This window comes from Oncorhynchus masou, chromosome 3 (assembly GCF_036934945.1).
Source record: "Oncorhynchus masou masou isolate Uvic2021 chromosome 3, UVic_Omas_1.1, whole genome shotgun sequence".
NCBI classification, from domain to species: Eukaryota; Metazoa; Chordata; class Actinopteri; order Salmoniformes; family Salmonidae; genus Oncorhynchus; species Oncorhynchus masou.
The window spans coordinates 41,178,125-41,201,840 of record NC_088214.1 but is presented as its reverse complement, the minus strand read 5'-3'; the positions used below and the strand labels follow the sequence as shown (position 1 = coordinate 41,201,840).

At 48.7% G+C, this 23,716-nt stretch overlaps 1 protein-coding gene across 1 annotated transcript in view; it reads right to left on the bottom strand.

The window, feature by feature from the left end:
* The window catches only part of LOC135516825 (low-density lipoprotein receptor-related protein 8-like), a 200,529-nt gene that overhangs the window by 39,944 nt on the left and 136,869 nt on the right, over positions 1–23,716 (bottom strand). Inside the window, exons 6-8 of the mRNA XM_064940961.1 lie at positions 23,085–23,472; positions 10,180–10,302; positions 9,622–9,744 (exon numbers count right to left, since the gene is read on the bottom strand). Of these exons, the coding sequence (XP_064797033.1) occupies positions 9,622–9,744; positions 10,180–10,302; positions 23,085–23,472 (634 nt within the window). The remainder of the gene's footprint in view (positions 1–9,621; positions 9,745–10,179; positions 10,303–23,084; positions 23,473–23,716) is intronic.

The window sequence follows — 23,716 nt, the reverse complement described above, 5'->3', positions numbered from 1 at the left end:
TCTTCAACGAGAAATACCCTAATTTGTTGATTTGTTTGATGGTGGTGGAAAACGCTGTCTCAAGCACCACTCCAGAATCTCCCATAAGTGTTCAGCTGGGTTGAGATCGACTGAGCATATGGTTTACATCATTTTCATCAAACCATTCAGTGACCACACGTACCCCGTGGATGGGGGAATTGTCATCCTATGGGGGGCATAGCCATGGTAGCCAAAATAATGGCCTGTCCAACGTTTTTATACATGACCCTAAGCATGATGGGACGTTAATTAACTTGAGAATCACACCTGTTTGGAAGCCAGTGCTTCCAATACACTTTGTATCCCTCATTTACTCAAGTGTTTCCATTATTTTGGCAGTTACCTGTATGTGCACACACACACACGCACGCACACGCACACACACACACACACACACACACACACACACACACACACACACACACACACACACACACACACACACACACACACACACACTTTCTCTCCCTATCCCTTTTTTATCTCCCTCCTTCCATCGGCGCTCCTCATAAGCTCACCCCGGAGATAAAAGCAGCATCTGTCCGTGTTCAAATGAGAAAGGCTGTATCAGGAAACAGCATTCAATCAATACTTGTGGTAATAGGCTTTTATTTCTAATGGAACGGTAAAATATCAAATACATAAAAACACACGCCTGAGCGCACCGAGAAATACACTCCGCTTTATTTTTTCAGCGTTAAGGTTGAGGGGAGTAAATTGGAGTAAATTGGGGCCCATTATCCTGGCCGCTGTGTGTGTGTTTGTGTATGTGTGCTTATAAATATGCGTATAAATGTGTGTGCGTGTGTGTCGTGTCTGTGTATACATGTTTGTGTGAGTACATAGGTGTGTGCGTGCTGTGCGTGTGTGTGGTTTACGGCATCTGTGTTTTGGTGTGTCTACCGTATGCTGTATAAACATGAGTGTGTTTGCTGGGCTGCTCCGCTTTAAGGGGAACATCTTGCCAGTGAAGGGTTGAGCGAGCAGAGGGATGAGCTAGGTGTCTGTGGACACGCTTTTAATGAGCTGCAATAAAGGCTGATGAGACCCTGAGTCGGAGAGACAGAGAGGGAGGGAAGGAGAGAGAGGAAAAGGAGAAGAGAGGGGGGAGGGGCAGAGAAAGAGAGAGATGGGGCAGGAGAGGGGGAGAGATGGACAAAGGGAGAGGGGGAGGAAGGGAAGAGAAAAAAAAGAAGAGAGGAAAGGAGTTAAAAAGAGACGAGACAGATGGAGAGACAGAAAAAATAAAGAGAGAACGAGAAAAGGGAGAGGAGCTCCCATTGGGATTTCTGTTTCGGTTTCATACTTTCTCCTTCCTTGCCCTTCCATTGCCCTTCCCTCTCTTATGTTCTCTGCACCCTCTTCTCACTCCTTTAATCTCACCCTTACACCACCCCTCTACCTCCCCTTCCCCCTCTACCACCCCTTCCCCCTCTACCTCCCTCTCTAGCTCCCCTTACTCTCTACCTCCCCTTCCCCCTTTACCCCCCCATACCCTCTACCTCCCCTTCCCACTTCACCTCCCCTTCCCCCTTTACCTCCCTCTCTTCCTCCCCTTCCCCCTCTACCTCTCCTTCCCCCTTCACCTCTCCTCCCCTTCCCCTCTACCCCCCCTTACCCTCTACCCCCCTTACCCTCTACCTCCCCTTACCCCTTTACCTCCCTCTCTTACTCCCCTTCCCCCTCTACCTCTCCTTCCCCCTTCACCTCTCCTTCCCCTTCACCTCTCCTTCCCCTTCACCTCTCCTTCCCTCTCTACCTCCCCTTACCCTCTACCTCCCCTTCCCCCTTTACCTCCCTCTCTTCCTCCCCTTCCCCCTCTACCTCTCCTTCCCCCTTCACCTCCCCTTCCCCCTCTACCTCCCTCTTTCCTCCCCTTCACCTCTCCTTCCCCCTTTACCTCCCTCTCTTCCTCCCCTTCCACCTCTACCTCTCCTTCCCCCTTCACCTCCCCTTCCCCCTCTATCTCCCTCTTTCCTCCCCTTACACCCTTTACCTCCCCTTCCCCCTCTTACCTCTCCTTCCCCCTTCACCTCCCCCTTCCCCCTCTACCTCCCCTTCCCCTCTATCCCCCCTTACCCTCTACCCCCTTACCCTCTACCTCCCCTTCCCCCTTTACCTCCCTCTCTTCCTCCCCTTCCCCCTCTACCTCTCCTTCCCCATTCACCTCCCCTTCCCCCTTCACCTCCCCTTCCCCCTTCACCTCCCCTTCCCCCTTCACCTCCCCTTCCCCCTCTACCTCCCCTTCCCCCTCTACCTCCCCTTACCCTCTACCCCCCTTACCCTCTACCTCCCCTTCCCACTTCCCCTCCCCTTCCCCCTTTACCTCCCTCTCTTCCTCCCCTTCCCCATTCACCTCCCCTTCTCCCTCTACCTCCCTCTTTCCTCCCCTTCACCTCTCCTTCCCCCTTCACCTCTCCTTCCCCCTTTACCTCCCTCTCTTCCTCCCCTTCCCCCTCTACCTCCCCTTACCCTCTACCTCCCCTTCCCCCTCTACCCCCCCTTACCCTCTACCTCCCCTTCCCACTTCACCTCCCCTTCCCCCTTTACCTCCCTCTCTTCCTCCCCTTCCCCCTCTACCTCTCCTTCCCCCTTCACCTCCCCTTCCCCCTCTACATCTCCTTCCCCCTTCACCTCCCCTTCCCCCTCTACCGCCCCTTCCCCCTCTACATCCCCTTCCCCCACTACCTCCCCTTCCCCCTCTACCTCCCTCTTTCCTCCCCTTCACCTCTCCTTCCCCCTTCACCTCTCCTTCCCCCTTTACCTCCCTCTCTTCCTCCCCTTCCCCCTCTACCTCTCCTTCCCCCTTCACCTCCCCTTCCCCTCTACCTCCCCTTCCCCCTCTACCTCCCCTTCCCCCTCTACCTCTCCTTCCCCCTCTACCTCTCCTTCCCCCTCTACCTCTCCTCCCCTTACCCTCTACCTCTCCTCCCCTTACCCTCTATCCCCCTTACCCTCTACCCCCTTACCCTCTACCTCCCCTTCCTCCTTTACCTCCCTGTCTTCCTCCCCTTCCCCCTCTACCTCTCCTTCCCCCTTCATCTCTCCTTCCCCCTTCACCTCTCCTTCCCTCTCTACCTCCCCTTACCCTCTACCTCCCCTTCCCACTTCACCTCCCCTTCCCCCTTTACCTCCCTCTCTTCTCCCCTTCCCCCTCTACCTCGCCTTCCCCCTCTACCTCCACGTCCCCCTCTACCTCCCTCTTTCCTCCCCTTCACCCTCCCCTTCCCCCTCTTACCTCTCCTTCCCCCTTCACCTCCCCTTCCCCCTCTACCTTCCCTTCCCCCTCTACCTCCCCTTCCCTCTATCCCCCCTTACCCTCTACCCCCTTACCCTCTACCTCGCCTTCCCCCTTTACCTCCCTCTCTTCCTCCCCTTCCCCCTCTACCTCCCCTTCCCCCTCTACCTCCCCTTACCCTCTACCTCCCCTTCCCCCTCTACCCCCCTTACCCTCTACCTCCCCTTCCCACTTCACCTCCCCTTCCCCCTTTACCTCCCTCTCTTCCTCCCCTTCCCCATTCACCTCCCCTTCTCCCTCTACCTCCCTCTTTCCTCCCCTTCACCTCTCCTTCCCCCTTCACCTCTCCTTCCCCCTTTACCTCCCTCTCTTCCTCCCCTTCCCCCTCTACCTCTCCTTCCCCCTTCACCTCCCCTTCCCCCTCTACATCTCCTTCCCCCTTCACCTCCCCTTCCCCCTCTACCGCCCCTTCCCCCTCTACCGCCCCTTCCCCCTCTACCTCCCCTTCCCCCTTCACCTCTCCTCCCCTTACCCTCTACCTCCCCTTCCCCTCTATCCCCCCTTACCCTCTACCCCCCTTACCCTCTACCTCCCCTTCCTCCTTTACCTCCCTGTCTTCCTCCCCTTCCCCCTCTACCTCTCCTTCCCCCTTCACCTCTCCTTCCCCCTTCACCTCTCCTTCCCTCTCTACCTCCCCTTACCCTCTACCTCCCCTTCCCCCTCTACCCCCCTTACCCTCTACCTCCCCTTCCCACTTCACCTCCCCTTCCCCCTTTACCTCCCTCTCTTCCTCCCCTTCCCCCTCTACCTCCCCTTCCCCCTCTACCTCCCTCTTTCCTCCCCTTCACCTCCCCTTCACCTCCCCTTCCCCCTTTACCCTCCCCTTCCCCCTTTACCCTCCCCCTTCCCCTCTTACCTCTCCTTCCCCCTCTACCTTCCCTTCCCCCTCTACCTCCCCCTTCCCCTCTATCCCCCCTTACCCTCTACCTCCCCTTACCCTCTATCCCCCCTTACCCTCTACCCCCTTACCCTCTACCTCCCCTTCCCCCTTTACCTCCCTCTCTTCCTCCCCTTCCCCCTCTACCTCTCCTTCCCCATTCACCTCCCCTTCCCCCTTCACCTCCCCTTCCCCCTTCACCTCCCCTTCCCCCTCTACCTCCCCTTCCCCCTCTACCTCCCCTTACCCTCTACCCCCCCTTACCCTCTACCTCCCCTTCCCACTTCACCTCCCCTTCCCCCTTTACCTCCCTCTCTTCCTCCCCTTCCCCATTCACCTCCCCTTCTCCCTCTACCTCCCTCTTTCCTCCCCTTCACCTCTCCTTCCCCCTTCACCTCTCCTTCCCCCTTTACCTCCCTCTCTTCCTCCCCTTCCCCCTCTACCTCCCCTTACCCTCTACCTCCCCTTCCCCCTCTACCCCCCTTACCCTCTACCTCCCCTTCCCACTTCACCTCCCCTTCCCCCTTTACCTCCCTCTCTTCCTCCCCTTCCCCCTCTACCTCTCCTTCCCCCTTCACCTCCCCTTCCCCCTCTACATCTCCTTCCCCCTTCACCTCCCCCTTCCCCTCTACCGCCCCTTCCCCCTCTACATCCCCTTCCCCACTACCTCCCCTTCCCCCTCTACCTCCCTCTTTCCTCCCCTTCACCTCTCCTTCCCCCTTCACCTCTCCTTCCCCCTTTACCTCCCTCTCTTCCTCCCCTTCCCCCTCTACCTCTCCTTCCCCCTTCACCTCCCCTTCCCCCTCTACCTCCCCTTCCCCCTCTACCTCCCCTTCCCCTCTACCTCTCCTTCCCCCTCTACCTCTCCTTCCCCCTCTACCTCTCCTCCCCTTACCCTCTACCTCTCCTCCCCTTACCCTCTATCCCCCCTTACCCTCTACCCCCTTACCCTCTACCTCCCCTTCCTCCTTTACCTCCCTGTCTTCCTCCCCTTCCCCCTCTACCTCTCCTTCCCCCTTCATCTCTCCTTCCCCCTTCACCTCTCCTTCCCTCTCTACCTCCCCTTACCCTCTACCTCCCCTTCCCACTTCACCTCCCCTTCCCCCTTTACCTCCCTCTCTTCCTCCCCTTCCCCCTCTACCTCGCCTTCCCCCTCTACCTCCCCGTCCCCCTCTACCTCCCTCTTTCCTCCCCTTCACCCTCCCCTTCCCCCTCTTACCTCTCCTTCCCCCTTCACCTCCCCTTCCCCCTCTACCTTCCCTTCCCCCTCTACCTCCCCTTCCCCTCTATCCCCCCTTACCCTCTACCCCCCTTACCCTCTACCTCGCCTTCCCCCTTTACCTCCCTCTCTTCCTCCCCTTCCCCCTCTACCTCCCCTTCCCCCTCTACCTCCCCTTACCCTCTACCTCCCCTTCCCCCTCTACCCCCCCCTTACCCTCTACCTCCCCTTCCCACTTCACCTCCCCTTCCCCCTTTACCTCCCTCTCTTCCTCCCCTTCCCCATTCACCTCCCCTTCTCCCTCTACCTCCCTCTTTCCTCCCCTTCACCTCTCCTTCCCCCTTCACCTCTCCTTCCCCCTTTACCTCCCTCTCTTCCTCCCCTTCCCCCTCTACCTCTCCTTCCCCCTTCACCTCCCCTTCCCCCTCTACATCTCCTTCCCCCTTCACCTCCCCTTCCCCCTCTACCGCCCCTTCCCCCTCTACCGCCCCTTCCCCCTCTACCTCCCCTTCCCCCTTCACCTCTCCTCCCCTTACCCTCTACCTCCCCTTCCCCTCTATCCCCCCCTTACCCTCTACCTCCCCTTCCTCCTTTACCTCCCTATCTTCCTCCCCTTCCCCCTCTACCTCTCCTTCCCCCTTCACCTCTCCTTCCCCCTTCACCTCTCCTTCCCTCTCTACCTCCCCTTACCCTCTACCTCCCCTTCCCCCTCTACCCCCCCTTACCCTCTACCTCCCCTTCCCACTTCACCTCCCCTTCCCCCTTTACCTCCCTCTCTTCCTCCCCTTCCCCCTCTACCTCCCCTTCCCCCTCTACCTCCCTCTTTCCTCCCCTTCACCTCCCCTTCACCTCCCCTTCCCCCTTTACCCTCCCCTTCCCCCTTTACCCTCCCCTTCCCCCTCTTACCTCTCCTTCCCCCTCTACCTTCCCTTCCCCCTCTACCTCCCCTTCCCCTCTATCCCCCCTTACCCTCTACCTCCCCTTCCCCCTTTACCTCCCTCTCTTCCTCCCCTTCCCCCTCCCCTTCCCCCTCTACCTCCCCTTCCCCCTCTACCTCCCTCTTTCCTCCCCTTCACCTCCCCTTCCCCCTTTACCCTCCCCTTCCCCCTCTACCTTCCCTTCCCCCTCTACCTCCCCTTCCCTTCTACCCCCCTTACCCTCTACCTCCCCTTCCCCCTTTACTTCCCTCTCTTCCTCCCCTTCCCCCTCTACCTCTCCTTCCCCCTTCACCTCCCCTTCCCCCTCTACCTCCCCTTCCCCCTCTACCTCCCCTTCCCCCTCTACCTCCCCTTCCCCCTCTACCTCCCCTTCCCCCTCTACCTCCCCTTCCCCCTCTACCCCCCTTACCCTCTACCTCTCCTTCCCCCTTCACCTCCCATTCTCCCTCTACCTCCCTCTTTCCTCCCCTTCACCTCTCCTTCCCCCTTCACCTCTCCTTCCCCCTTTACCTCCCTCTCTTCCTTCCCTTCCCCCTCTACCTCTCCTTCCCCCTTTACCTCCCTCTCTTCCTCCCCTTCCCCCTCTACCTCTCATTCCCCCTCTACCTCTCCTTCCCCCTCTACCTCTCCTTCCCCCTCTACCTCTCCTTCCCCCTCTACCTCTCCTTCCCCCTCTACCTCTCCTTCCCCCTCTAACTCCCTCTTTCCTCCCCTTCACCTCTCCTTCCCCCTTCACCTCTCCTTCCCCCTTCACCTCTCCTTCCCCCTTCACCTCTCCTTCCCCTCTCCTTCCCCTTTCACCTCCCCTGTCTCCAGGGATTTGGAGGTGTGTAGTCCGTCAGAAATCCGTTGCCCAGCAATTTACAGACTTTCAAAATTCGATCTATGAATCCTATCAGTCTGGTTTTGACCTCACCACCCGTATAAAAGTCACTAATGCCTTGTTACTTGTTATTACTTATTACCACGACACTCTCTCTATACTAATGCTTCTCAATTTAAGCTCAGCTTTTGACTATCACATTCTCATCAGGCGCCTAGAGACAAATGTTGCTCTTCAAGGTCAGGCGCACTCTTGGTTTCCCTCCCATCTGTCAGACAGACTCCAATTTGTGCAATTAGATAATGAATCCTCGCCCATAACCAGTGTCAGATTCGGCGTACCTGAAGGGTCAGTTTAGGGAGCGTTATAGTTTTCATTGCACATGTTACCCCTAGGAGATGTAATTTACAAAATCAAAATCAATTTTCATTGTTATGCTGATGATACTCAACTATTAAATATTAAACTTGCAGAACCTAAATTTCATACAAAACATAAATTATTATTATTTAACAACCCCATTGTTAAAATAGACGGCCCGCTCTTAAACTTGACTCTGACCGTTCTCTCCTTCAACACCCACATGAAAAACATTTCCAGAGGAACCTACTTTAATTTACCGATGCCGTACTGGCCACCCACACCAGTGGTGGGTTTGGCACCGAAACGAGAATGAAAAGAACCCCATACGTACTGTAAAATAGGGTGGCGGATCTATGATGTTATGGAGCAGTTTTGTTTCCACTGGTCCCGGGGCCCTTTTTTTTACCCAGTACAAGGACATTTTAGCCAAAAACCTGGTTTCCTCTGCTAGGAGGATGAACCTTGCTAGCACAACTAGGCTGGGGTCGCTATACCGTTTATACCGTATGCCGGGGTATATCGGAATACAGACAGTATGATTTTCAAAACAGGGGTGCGTGCTACGCCACGGCTTATGACTAACGGTAAGTTAAGTATAACTGTAGTAAATCTAAGATGTGTCACATGAATTGTGTCCACCTCAGAGCTCCAGATATGCATTTGATTTGCTAACTTGCTAGCTAAGTGGCTAGATGTCAAGATCAAGCTTCTTGACGACAGCAGAGACATTCAATCCCATCATGTATCAAGGTTCCTGTTGCCTAAATTGTTTTGTTCCTCCCCCCCAAGAAATACAAAATAACAATTATAATACTTCATTATTTCCTAAATAAATAGCGGCCCTAGTGTGTACTTCCGGTAATACCGTATACCCTGGTATAATACTGAAACGGTATGACGGTATGTAAATCTAGATACTGCCCAAACCCTAAGCACAATTACTAAGCACAACAATTCAACAACTTTGGGAGGGCAAGCATGCCAAATAAGTTAAAGAAATGCAATTGAAGCCAAAAAAGCACAGTCAAAGAGGAGAATAATTACTCTGTCAAGGAAACTTTATTTTTTTTATCTTAAGAATTAGAGTCATCATAAGACAAAATAAACCTTGGTCAAAAGCAGTGCACTATATACAGTAGAGAATAGGGTGCCGTTTGGGACAGACTGTCTGTCTCACTGTCTGTAAGCTCTACAACAATCAGGGAAATTAATAATTAGGCCAGGCGCTACACCACGAGGCAATATTAGGCCAGGCGCTACACCACGAGGCACAATTAGGCCAGGCGCTACACCACGAGGCACAATTAGGCCAGGCGCTACACCACGAGGCACAATTAGGCCAGGCGCTACACCACGAGGCACAATTAGGCCAGGCGCTATACCACGAGGCACAATTAGGCCAGGCGCTACACCACGAGGCACAATTAGGCCAGGCGCTACACCACGAGGCACAATTAGGCCAGGCGCTACACCACGAGGCACAATTAGGCCAGGCGCTACACCATGAGGCACAATTAGGCCAGGCGCTATACCACGAGGCACAATTAGGCCAGGCGCTACACCACGAGGCACAATTAGGCCAGACGCTACACCACGAGGCACAATTAGGCCAGACGCTACACCACGAGGCACAATTAGGCCAGACGCTACACCACGAGGCACAATTAGGCCAGGCGCTACACCACGAGGCACAATTATGCCAGGCACAACACCACGAGGCACAATTAGGCCAGGCGTTACACCACGAGGCGCCTGTATTTTGTCCTTACCCATAGAGAGGTGAGATACAGGGAGCGTTACAAAAGGAAGAGACAGAAGACCTGTACCTTTTTCTCCCTACAGCAAGGCTGACACAGAGCAGTCAGTACCTTGCTAGCTGCTTTGCCTTTGTCTTATGCAGGCCTGTAATCTGAAGGCCATGTACTGTCAAGGAAACTTTTTTGTTGTTGAAAGAATTAGAGGCACAATAAGACAAAATAAACCTCTGAGGTGTTTGAATCCTTTGACTGTAATGTGATTTGTGGATTCAAACAACGTATTAACAATGTGTGTGTGTGCCCGTGTGTGTGCATGTGTCCTTACCACACTCCTTCTTGGGCTCATCGGAGCGGTCCTTGCAGTCCTTGACGTTGTCACACACCTTAGCGCTGTCGATACACTCTCCGTTCTTACACAGGAACTTCAGGGGCCCCTCACACTTAGTGGCTGTTGCAGGAAGAGAGACGGGAAATAGTTTTACTACAGACAGGTAGCCAGGAAGACATACACAGAGAAGCAGTCAGATAGGCACAGACAGACAGACAAAAGGTCAGCCAGACATAAATCCAGCCAGTCAGGAAGTTGGCCAAGCAGCCAGCCAGCCAGATACATAAATAGACAGACAGAGGCCGCCAGCCAGCCAGCCAGTCAAACAACCAGACAGATAACCAGCCAAACAGACGGCCATCCAGACCGAAATCCAGCCACCCAACCAGCCACACACACACAGCCAGCCAGCTATCCAGTCATCCACCCAGCCAGCTAGACATTCAGTCATCCATCCAGCCAGCCACAGACAGACATGTGACCGATATCCTGCCCCGAGTCCACCCCCCCAGTCGCCATTAATTCCCTAGCCCAGACATGAAACTGCCTTCCTACCGTTGACACAGCCTGACTCGTCACTCTGGTCAGGACAGTCATGGACCTTGTTACACTGCTTGGTGCCGTGGATACAGGAGCCATCCCCACACTGGAATTCATCTGGGCGGCACGTCAGCAGAGCTATAGCACACACACATCCACACACATGGACATACCCACACACAAACGGACATACCCACACACGGACATACCCATACACACACAGACGGACATACCCATACACACACAGACGGACATACACACACACACACACACATGGACATACCCATACACACACAGACATACCCACACACACATGGACATACCCACATGCATTCATGCGCACAGATACACACACGGACCCACACACACACAGGATGGAGAGAGAGTTGGATGAAAATGAGCATTGAAACTAGGCTACAGGTAAAGAGGAGGAGATCTATAAACAACATACAGTTTCTCCTATATTCATTATGAAAATGTATGCACTCACTACTACTGTAAGTCGCCCTGGATAAGAGCGTCTGCTAAATGACGTACATGTAAATTTAGCAGCGGTGGGATCTGATTAAGGCCCACTAATCTAGTGCTGCTCCACCACGAAAGCACACTCTCATACACAGGCCAGACTGCGGCTGGGGAATGCCTCTCCACATTATTTAATCATACTGTAGATACTGTACCAATAGTAGAATCCGATAGCTCAGAGTGGCTTTGCAACACAACAACAGAGTTGTGGGTGGCTGTTTTTCTCCTATCATTGTTTAATCTTCATTTGTCTTTGGTTGGTTGAACAGGACCTAGATAATACAGGACCTAGATGTTACACCCTGCATGGAAAAGAATCGAGCTAGGGGAAACACTGCATTGTGGGTTGGATTCCTGTATATGGGCAACACACAGAGAATACAGTTTACACATACAGTACACTGTCCTACTACTGAATGTACTACAAGTAACTCAATGGATATGTGTGCTACATCGTAATATAACAACAGTGTAGCTTGAACTCGTTCTGACATGACTTACTTTTGGAATATGTGCGTATTGGTATTGAATAGCTAGATATTGCTGCACTGTTGGAGCGTGAAACATAACCATTTCGCTGCACCTGCGACAACATCCGCAAAACTGTGTACGCCACCACTGAACTTGCTGTGGCCAAAAGGGACACACAGAGACAAAGCGATGTCATTCGCCCGAGCTCTGGCTTTCTTGTCAAAACTGAAGATCTCTTTATTATTCAAAAGCCTGGGCCACATAACAGTGAATAATATATATATGTGTGTGAGTTACCAGTCACTTTGAATAATGCTACAAGCCAGTGATTGTGTGGTGGGCCAAAAGCGCCACAGAGACACAGCGAGCGATATGATCGTTCTCCCCAGCCCTGGCTTTCTTGTCAAACCCGAGACCTCGATATTATTCAAGGGCTTTTAAACGCTCAAGGACATTAATGGGTTGCCTAGCAACTAGGGCTGGTCATAGCTGTGTGAAGTAAGGGTCCTGAGGGTACTGCAACACCCCCTGAAAAAGCTGGGTTAAATATAAATATGAATTAGCGGAATGATATACGGTAGTTGTCTGTAGCGCAGGCAAAACACACTTTCTGCCACTAGATGTGAAATGATACGATGACTTTGAGGTCAAAGTGCAGACTGTCAGCTTTAATTTGAGGGTATTTTTGAGGTATATTTTCATCCATATCGGGTGAATCGTTTAGAAATTTCAGCACTTTTTCTGCATAGTCCTCCTCATTTTAAGGGACCAAAAGTATTGGGACAAATTCACTTATATGTGTCTGTATATGTGTAAAGTAGTCAAAAATGTATTCCTAGCACACAAGGATTACATCAAGATTGTGACTCTACAAACTTTTTTGGTTTGGTTGTATTTTCATATTACATTGTGCCCAATAGAAATGAATGGTAAATAATGTATTGTGTCATTTTGGAGTCACTTTTATTGTAAATAAGAATAGAATATGTTTCTAAACACTTCTACGTTCATTTGGATGCTACCAGGATTACGGATCATCCTGAATGAATTGTTAATAATGATAAAGTTACAGGTGCACAAAAATCATACCCCCCTAAAATTGCGCCCCTGTTATTGTAATTGTGAGAATTTAGTCATCTGGTATTGCCCCCTTCTAGCTTGTTTCTGGTCCCAGTGGCTTAAAAATCACAATAGTCACTTAAAACAAACCCTACAAAGAGCACCGCTGGACGATTTGCAAAAGCCATATTCAATAAATTAATGTGATAATGATCTTAGCAAAAATATTTGTCTTAATTTACAATCTGTGAATACCATTAGAAATTGATGCAAGACATCCCAGCACAGTTGACAAATCTAAAGGGTCTGCGGACATAGGTGGGATTGGCTGAGATTAGCTGAGGGCTGGGATTAAAATGTCATGATCTGTAATAGTTATGACCGAAAACACCATGTATACAATGTTTTTTATTTTACCTTTATTTTACTAGGCAAGTCAGTTAAGAACAAATTCTTATTTTCTATGACGGCCTAGGAACAGTGTGTTAACTGCCTGTTCAGGGGCAGAACGACAGATTTGTACCTTGTCAGCTTGGGGATTCGAACTTGCAACCTTTCGGTTACTAGTCCAACGCTCTAACCACTAGGCTACCCTGTCATTTCTCATGTAAACTGCCTTCGTTAAGTATTCAGACCCCTTGACTTTTTCCACATATTGTTAGGTTACTGCCTTATTCTAAAATGTACTACATAGTTTTTCCCCCTCATCCATCGACATAATGACAAAGCAGAAACTGATTTTTATAAATTTTTGCTAATTTATGTAAGGGAATTCACCCCCGTAGTGGACAAAAATGAATGGCAAATTATTGGCATAGGACAAACCATGTACACATTGGTCAATACCACCCAAATCGGCGTTGATTCATGCAAAGTTTACTTCAAATGCCATATGGCTATTGCCAGTTGTAACACTTCAAAAATCCAACAGGTGGCGTGTGCGCTCCACCGTGGTTTTTCATATTGATATTGTCAACATCCAAAAGCCAAATTTTGAAAAAATGGATTTTTTGTTAAAAACTTATCACCCCTTAAAAAAGTGCTTTCTGGACCGTTTTTCGAAATTCTTTCGCTTTTTTTGTCAATTAAACATGTGTAAGAACTGTATGAATATACTTTTGTCCAATTTTATTATCATTATTTTTTTATTTTTTTTACTTGCGCATTATTGCATATGTTTTGTCCATCTGCAATATGATTTCATAGGAAGTCAGAAGTCAAAAGTCAATAATTGCAAAATTTCATAAAAAACTTCACACACCCCTAAAAAAGTGCTTTCTGGACCGTTTTTCGAATTTTTTTCGAATTTTGTGTCAGTTACACACGTATAAGAACTGTATCAACATACTTTAGTCATATTTTATTATCATAATGTTTTTTTTTTTTACTTGTGCATAAGGCATATGTTTTGTGGGGGCCAAATGTCATAAGAAATTTGACATGCTCAAAAATCCTTCAGAAATGCAAAATTGACTGGCCTGATGAACTCGGGATGGCCGGGCAGTGATTGTTGTTCCTTTCAATCACTCGTGGTGTTGATTTCATCATGTCCATTTGTTTATGTTTTCTCACTTTTGCAAAGTCACTGTGCATTTGCAATATGGTTAACTGGGCATTCACCATCACCAATTTGTCATGCTATAAAAATCATGCAGGAATGCCAAATTGACTGGCCCGATGAACTCGGGATGGCTGGGCAGTGATTCTGGTACCTCTCCATCGCTCGTTTGGGTTGATTTCAGAATGTCGCTTTTGGTGATGGTACCTCACTGTTAAAACATATTGAAAATGTTCTCTCACTTTTGCAAAGTCACTGAAAATTTGTGCAGGAATGCCAAATTGACTGGCCCGATGAACTCGGGATGGCTTGGCAGTGATTCTGGTACCTCTCCATCGCTCGTTAGGGTTGATTCCAGAATGTCCATTTGGTGATTTTTCTCACTCTTTCAAAGTCACTGTGCATTTGCCATATGGTTAACTGGACATTCACCATCACCAATTTGTCATGCTATAAAAATCATGCAGGACTGCCAAATTGACTGGCCCGATGAACTCGGGATGGCTGGGCAGTGATTCTGGTACCTCTCCATCGCTCGTTTGGGTTGATTTCAGAATGTCGCTTTTGGTGATGGTACCTCACTGTTAAAACATATTGCAAATGTTGTCTCACTTTTGCAAAGTCACTGTGCATTTGCCATATGGTTAACTGGGCATTCACCATCACCAATTTGTCATGCTATAAAAATCATGCAGGAATGCCAAATTGACTGGCCCGATGAACTCGGGATGGCTGGGCAGTGATTCTGGTACCTCTCCATCGCTCGTTTGGGTTGATTTCAGAATGTCGCTTTTGGTGATGGTACCTCACTGTTAAAACATATTGCAAATGTTGTCTCACTTTTGCAAAGTCACTGTGCATTTGCCATATGGTTAACTGGGCAGTCACCATCACCAATTTGTCATGCTATATAAATCATGCAGGGATGCCAAATTGACTGGCCCGATGACCTCGGGATGGCTGGGCAGTGATTCTGGTACCTCTCCATCGCTCGTTTGGGTTGATTTCAGAATGTCACTTTTGGTGATGGTACCTCACTGTTAAAACATATTGCAAATGTTTTCTCACTTTTGCAAAGTCACTGAAAATTTGTGCAGGAATGCCAAATTGACTGGCCCGATGAACTCGGGATGGCTTGGCAGTGATTCTGGTACCTCTCCATCGCTCGTTTGGGTTGATTTCAGAATGTCACTTTTGGTGATGGTACCTCACTGTTAAAACATATTGCAAATGTTGTCTCACTTTTGCAAAGTCACTGTGCATTTACCATATGGTTAACTGGGCAGTCACCATTACCAATTTGTCATGCTATAAAAATCATGCAGGAATGCCAAATTGACTGAACCGATGAACTCGGGATGGCTGGGCAGTGATTCTGGTACCTCTCCATCGCTCGTTTGGGTTGATTTCAGAATGTCACTTTTGGTGATGGTACCTCACTGTTAAAACATATTGCAAATGTTTTCTCACTTTTGCAAAGTCACTGAAAATTTGTGCAGGAATGCCAAATTGACTGGCCCGATGAACTCGGGATGGCTGGGCAGTGATTCTGGTACCTCTCCATCGCTCGTTTGGGTTGATTTCAGAATGTCACTTTTGGTGATGGTACCTCACTGTTAAAACATATTGCAAATGTTGTCTCACTTTTGCAAAGTCACTGTGCATTTGCCATATGGTTAACTGGGCAGTCACCATCACCAATTTGTCATGCTATAAAAATCATGCAGGAATGCCAAATTGACTGGCCCGATGAACTCAGGATGGCTGGGCAGTGATACTGGTACCTCTCCATTGTTCGTTAGGGTTGATTTCAGAATGTCGCTTTTGGTGATGGTACCTCACCGCTTAAACATATTACAAATGGACAAGAGTCAACTGCAAGTCACCGTCCATCAGTAAATTTGATATCATTCAAAGCTAACTATTGGAGGTACTGTCAGTCTCTACGCACCCCAATAATACGTCCCTCCATCCAAGTTGTGTATCTGTGTGATTTAGTTTTCCTTTGAATTTTTTATGGGAAAAATGACTGATTTACAGTTCATGGGGGTTGCCTAATCATATATATGAAGTTTTGGAAAGATCTGATTTTTTTAACCCCTCCAAACAGCCCATGAGACACCAATTATGGCACTTCCGGTTGGCACAGGAAGCTGTAACTCAACATACATCCTCATCGGGGTATTCCATTACAGAATCCTGAGTTTTAAGTCTTTACCATTAAAACTGACTGATTTACACAGGGTTGAATGCACTATGTCTATCAAACTGCAGGCAGGTTATGGGTATACACTTTTAGGGCGATTTGAACCACTTCCGGTTGGTCCAGGAAGCTTAGAATCGACACAGGTAGACCTTATAGTGGCCTGATGGACTGGTACCAAAGACAGGTTCATACAGCATTCATAACCCATATAGACACCAGGTTGTATTTAGTGGAGCAGCCAATGTATTCCTATGGGGAGAGAAGTCAATGCACACTGTTTTTATGTAAACACCTTCTTTTGACTGTGAAGGGTTAATGTCACACGGTCAAGGATAGGCTTGGACAGATCAAGAGGACCTTAGGAACATTCCTGTGGTTGAATTGTCTTTCTAAACCTAACGGTTCCGCCGCTGTCACCCAAAATCAAATGACATTGTGGTGCAGGCTTCATTGTGGGCCTATTTTTCTCATGGTCGCTGCGCTCAGACCGAGCGAGCTACGGTCAAGCGGGGCACCTCGTTGGACTCGGCACAGCCTTGGGATTATGTTTATGCCATTGCCTGCTCTCTGTGTCTTTAAACACCACGCTTTGTCACTCCATCCTTGCTGTGTGTGTGTGAGAGCTTTTCTTTGACATCTGTTGGGAAAAATGACTGATTTACAGTTCATGGGGGTTGTCTAATCACACATATGAAGTTTTGGACAGATCTGATTTTTTTAACCCTTCCAAACAGCCCCTGAGACACCAATTATGGCACTTCCGGTTGGCACAGGAAGCTATAAATACACACATGTCTTGACTGACACAGAAACCTACGGAATCCTGAGTTTTAAGTCTTTAAGTTGAGAATTGACTGATCTACACAGGGTTGAATAATGCAGAGTCATTTTCACCTTTCGAGGTGATGTACATCCAAATACCTTTTGGGTCAATTTAACCACTTCCGGTTGCTCCAGGAAGCTTAGAATCGACACAGGTAGACCTCATAGTGGTCTGATGGAATGTCATAGAAGACAGGTTCATACAGCATTCATAACCCATATAGACTCCAGGTTGTATTTAGGGGAGCAGGCAATGTATTCCTATGGGGAGAGAAGTCAATGCACACTGTTTTTTTGTAAACACCTTCTTTTAACTGTGAAAGGTTAATGCCACACAGTCAAGGTTAGGCTTGCACAGATCGGGAGGACCTTAGGAACAGTCCTGTGGTTGAATTGTCCTTCTAAACTTAACGGTTCCGCCGCTGTCACCCAAAATCAAATGACATTGTGGTGCAGGCTTCATTGTGGGCCTATTTTTCTCATGGACGCTGCGCTTAGACCGAGCGAGCTACGGTCAAGCGGGATATCTCGTTGAACTCGGCACGGCCTTGGGATTATGTTTATGCCATTGCCTGCTCTCTGTGTCTTTAAACACAGCGCTTTGTCACTCCATCCTTGCTGTGTGTGTGTGTGAGAGCTTTTCTTTGACATCTGTTGGGAGAAATGACTGATTTACAGTTCATGGGGGTTGCCTAATCACACATATGAAGTTTTGGACAGATCTGATTTTTTAACCCTTCCAAACAGCCCCTGAGACACCAATTATGGCACTTCCGGTTGGCACAGGAAGCTATAAATACACACATGTCTTGATTGACATAGAAACCTACGGAATCCTGAGTTTTAAGTCTTTAAGTTGAGAATTGACTGATCTACACAGGGTTGAATAATGCAGAGTCATTTCCACCTTTCGAGGTGATGTACATCCAAATACCTTTTGGGTCAATTTAACCACTTCCGGTTGCTCCAGGAAGCTTAGAATCGACACAGGTAGACCTCATAGTGGTCTGATGGAATGTCATAGAAGACAGGTTCATACAGCATTCATAACCCATAAAGACCCCAGGTTGTATTTAGGGGAGCAGGCAATGTATTCCTATGGGGAGAGAAGTCAATGCACACTGTTTTTTTGTAAACACCTTCTTTTAACTGTGAAAGGTAAGTGCCACACAGTCAAGGTTAGGCTTGCACAGATCGGGAGGACCTTAGGAACAGTCCTGTGGTTGAATTGTCCTTCTAAACCTAACGGTTCCGCCGCTGTCACCCAAAATCAAATGACATTGTGGTGCAGGCTTCATTGTGGGCCTATTTTTCTCATGGTCGCTGCGCTTAGACCGAGCGAGCTACGGTCAAGCGGGATATCTCGTTGAACTCGGCACGGCCTTGGGATTATGTTTATGCCATTGCCTGCTCTCTGTGTCTTTAAACACCGCGCTTTGTCACTCCATCCTTGCTGTGTGTGTGTGTGAGAGCTTTTCTTTGACATCTGTTGGGAGAAATGAGTGATTTTACAGTTCAGGAGGGTTGCCTAATCACATATGAAGTTTTGAAAAGATCTGACCTTTTTAACCCTTGGATACAGCCACTATGACACCATTTAAGGCACTTCCTGTTGGCACAGGAAGCTATAAATAAACTCATATCCTCATTGGGGTATGCCTTTACAGAATCCTGAGTTTTAAGTCTTTACGTTAAGAACTGAGTTATTTACGGAGGGTTTAGTGAGTGTGTGTTATTTCAGAAAATCATAGAAAATCACAGAAATGTCGCAGAGCTCCGCAGCACACTTTAAAAATATTCGTATGAACACCCTGCAACTGGATCTGTAACCGTTAAAAAAAAAAAAACCTATATCTGAACATCACAATCTGGTCATCGTACGATTTCTCTTAAATGACGATAGATAAATGGCTGATTTTTTTTTTATTGACACCGGAGGCTCCTTGACTTTGACGTGAAGTGAAAAAATCATTTCTCTATTTTCATTTTGGACCTTTAATCCCAGAAATATGGCCATAACTTAAAAACCGTTGAGGCCTAGACGCCATCTTGTTCGGGGCCATCTGCCCATTATGCCAAACCTACGCTCACCAAGTTTCGGCTTCGAAATATTTTCAGTTTTCGAGATATGGCACGTCGTGATTCGGAATGTTTTGTCCAATAGCAATATGATTGCTTATGCCCTCTTGTGGGATCTTCCGGCATAGCGGAAAAATGGACCAAAATTTGATTATTTTATAAAACGAAAACCGAATGTCCGACAAAGTTCATTTGATGACTTCCCGGTAGGTCTGGCCCTGCCGCTCGGCCCGACGCCGTCCCCGAATTTTAAAAATGTTTTCGGACGTCTAGTAAGGGACCGTACAGTTCCAATAGGGACTTTCTCACTAACCATACGGTGATTGTCAAAAAGTTCCCTTAAGGTATGAAAATATTTATATTTTTTATAATATCACATTTACGTAAGTATTCAGACCCTTTACTCAGTGCCTTCTTGAAGCACCTTTGGCAGCGATTACAGCCTTGAGTCTTCTTGGGTATGATGCGACAAGCTTGGCACACCTGTATTTGGGGAGTTATTCCCATTCTTCTCTGCAGATCCTCTCCAGCTTTGTCAAGTTGGATGGTGAGTGTTGCTACACAGCTATTTTCAGGTCTCTCTAGAGACGTTCGATCGGGTTCAAGTCTGGCTCTGGCTGGGTCACTCAAGGACATTCAGAGACTTGTCCCAAAGCCAGTCATGCGTTGTCTTGGCTGTGTGCTTAGGGTCGTTGTCCTGTTGGAAGGTAAACCTTCGCCCCAGTCTAAGGTCCTGAGCACACTAGAGCAGGTTTTCATCAAGGATCTCTCTGTACTTTGCTCCGTTCATCTTTGCCTCAACCCTGACTAGTCTCCCAGTCCTTGCCGCTGAAAAACATCCCCACAGCATGATGCTGCTACCACCATGCTTCACAGCTGGGATGGTGCCAAGTTTCCTCCAGAAATGACGCTTGGCATTCAGGCCAAAGAGTTTAATCTTGGTTTCATCAGACCAGAGAATCTGGTTTCTCATGGTTTGAGAGTCTTTAGGTACATTTTGGCAAACTCAAAGCAGACTGTTATGTGCCTTTTACTGAGGAGGGGCTACCGTCTGGCCACTCTACCACAAAGGCCTGATTGGTGGAGTGCTGTAGAGATGGTTGTCCTTCTGGAATGTTCTCCCATCTCCACAGAGGAACTCTGTCAGAGTGAGCATTTGTTTCTTGGGTCACCTCACTGACCAAGGCACTTCTCCCCTGATTGCTCAGTTTGGCCGGGCGGCCAGCTCTAGGAATAGTCTGATTGGTGGTTCCAAAATTCTTCCATTTAAGAATGATGGAGGCCACTGTGTTCTTGGGGACCTTTAATGCTGCAGAATTGTTTTGTACCCTTCCCCAGATCTGTGCCTCGACACAATCCTGTCTCGGAGCTCTACTGACAATCCCTTCAACCTCATGGCTTGGGTTTTGCTCTGACATGCACTGTCAATTGTGGGACCTTATATAGACAGATGTGTGCCTTTCCAAATCATGTCCAATTAATTGAATTAACCACAGGTGGACTCCAATCAAGTTGTAGAAACATCTGAAGGATGATCAATGGAAACAGAATGCACCTGAGCTCAATTTCGAGTCACACAGCAAATGGTCTGAACACTTACTTATGTTTTTTATTTTATAAATTTGCAAAAATGTATAAAAATCTGTTTTCACTTTGTCATTATGGGGTACTGTGTGTAGATCTCAGATGATTTTCTTGTATTTAATCCATTTTTGAACAAGGCTGTAACGTAACAAAATGTGGAAAAAGTCAAGGGGTCTGAATACTTTCCGAAGGCACTGTACCTTTTAATGTATATATCAAACTATATTTCTGTCATGTAATACTGTGTATGAAAGTATCATGCATGTAAAATGTATGAATAATGTATAAAAAACACAAATAAATAATAATGTTACTTTTGTCCTCTGAAAAGTGTGGATGGGCCAATAATAATAACCATTAATACATGAATAAAAATGTAAACATGTGACTGCCTGCTTGACAATGTCTTAGCCAGTTGCGCCACCGAAAAGGTACCAATTCCATAGCGGAGAGAAACAGTTTAACTGGGGAGTGAGGTTACGGTACCATCTCGTTCTGTTACACATGCCTGTATATGAGTTTTGCTCTGAATTTGAGTGTTTTTGCATGCATGTATGTGTATGTACAGGCGTGTTCACACTGTACTTAGCTTGAGGAGCAGCACAAAACTGAGCCGTTGCTATGGTTACCCAAACAGGCAGAGCAGGGGCAGTGAGGAGTGGGAGACAGACAGAGACAAGCAGCTAACTAATGGAGGAAGTTACTGCAGCGAGGAGCGGGAGACAGACAGAGACAAGCAGCTAACTAATGGGGGAAGTTACTGCAGCGAGGAGCGGGAGACAGACAGAGACAAGCAGCTAACTAATGGAGGAAGTTACTGCAGCGAGGAGCGGTAGACAGACAGAGACAAGCAGCTAACTAATGGAGGAAGTTACTGCAGCGAGGAGCGTTAGACAGAGACAAGCAGCTAACTAATGGAGGAAGTTACTGCAGCGAGGAGCGGGAGACAGACAGAGACAAGCAGCTAACTAATGGAGGAAGTTACTGCAGTGAGGAGCGGTAGACAGACAGAGACAAGCAGCTAACTAATGGAGGAAGTTACTGCAGCGAGGAGCGGGAGACAGACAGAGACAAGCAGCTAACTAATGGAGGCATTTACTGCAGCGAGGAACGGTAGACAGACAGAGACAAGCAGCTAACTAATGGAGGAAGTTACTGCAGCGAGGAGCGTTAGACAGACAGAGACAAGCAGCTAACTAATGGAGGAAGTTACTGCAGCGAGGAGCGGGAGACAGACAGAGACAAGCAGCTAACTAATGGAGGAAGTTACTGCAGCGAGGAGCGGTAGACAGACAGAGACAAGCAGCTAACTAATGGAGGAAGTTACTGCAGCGAGGAGCGGGAGACAGACAGAGACAAGCAGCTAACTAATGGAGGAAGTTACTGCAGCGAGGAGCGGGAGACAGACAGAGACAAGCAGCTAACTAATGGAGGAAGTTACTGCAGCAAGGAGCGGGAGACAGACAGAGACAAGCAGCTAACTAATGGGGGAAGTTACTGCAGCGAGGAGCGGGAGACAGACAGAGACAAGCAGCTAACTAATGGAGGAAGTTACTGCAGCGAGGAGCGGTAGACAGACAGAGACAAGCAGCTAACTAATGGAGGAAGTTACTGCAGCGAGGAGCGTTAGACAGAGACAAGCAGCTAACTAATGGAGGAAGTTACTGCAGCGAGGAGCGGTAGACAGACAGAGACAAGCAGCTAACTAATGGAGGAAGTTACTGCAGCGAGGAGCGGGAGACAGACAGAGACAAGCAGCTAACTAATGGAGGAAGTTACTGCAGTGAGGAGCGGTAGACAGACAGAGACAAGCAGCTAACTAATGGAGGAAGTTACTGCAGCGAGGAGCGGGAGACAGACAGAGACAAGCAGCTAACTAATGGAGGCATTTACTGCAGCGAGGAACGGTAGACAGACAGAGACAAGCAGCTAACTAATGGAGGAAGTTACTGCAGCGAGGAGCGTTAGACAGACAGAGACAAGCAGCTAACTAATGGAGGAAGTTACTGCAGCGAGGAGCGGGAGACAGACAGAGACAAGCAGCTAACTAATGGAGGAAGTTACTGCAGCGAGGAGCGGTAGACAGACAGAGACAAGCAGCTAACTAATGGAGGAAGTTACTGCAGCGAGGAGCGGGAGACAGACAGAGACAAGCAGCTAACTAATGGAGGAAGTTACTGCAGCGAGGAGCGGGAGACAGACAGAGACAAGCAGCTAACTAATGGAGGAAGTTACTGCAGCAAGGAGCGGGAGACAGACAGAGACAAGCAGCTAACTAATGGAGGAAGTTACTGCAGCGAGGAGCGTTAGACAGACAGAGACAAGCAGCTAACTAATGGAGGAAGTTACTGCAGTGAGGACAGGGCTTGAACGTCGGTCGTGGGTGTGTGTAGGACTTGGGCGTAAATGTAATGCCCATGCAGGACTCTACATAGATAGAATGTCACATTGGTTGCGTGTTGTGTTTGTCTGTTAGCCCATGGTTTAGAAATGCTCTCGTGAATATGGGATAAGTCTGAGGCTGGAGCTTAGGAGAGCCTGAGGCTTAGAATAATGCAGTGTAATAAGGCTTAATATGTATCTAGAGAGAAGAAAAAAACATTTCCATTGACTTACGACAATCCGCCTCGTCTGATTTATCCTTGCAGTCCGGATCCCCGTCACATTTCCACGCCAGCCTCACACACTCCCCGTTGGCGCACCGAAACTCCTCCACCGTACAGTTCATCCTGCGTCGCGACTGCGACCCTTCACTCCCACAACGCTCCGGCCACTCGTCAGAGCCGTCTGGGCAGTCTGGGTCGCCGTCACAGCTCCACATGACAGGCACGCACTCTGAGGTGTTGCAGCGGAACTCGTGCGGACCACAGGTAGTCGTTGGCGAGTGGCGGGAGGAGCATTTTAGTTCGTCAGAGCCGTCGTCGCAGTCGTCATCGCCGTCGCACACGTAGACAGGTGCCAGGCACTTGCGGTTGGCGCACTGGAATTCGCTTTTCGGGCAGGACTTGGCATCTAGATGAGAAGAGGGGAGGGAGATAGGGAGAGAGAGGTCAGCTAGAGTGAGAAAATCAACTGCTGATCGTGATATAAGGCACACAACAAGACAGAAATACCTAGCGCACACACCTCTGCTCCATGGTAGACCTCTATCTCTCTATTCTCTCGCTCTCTCACAGTCAAGAGTCAGAGAATTACAGACATACCATCACTCCTACAGTCTCTGGATGTGTCCCAAATGACACCCTATT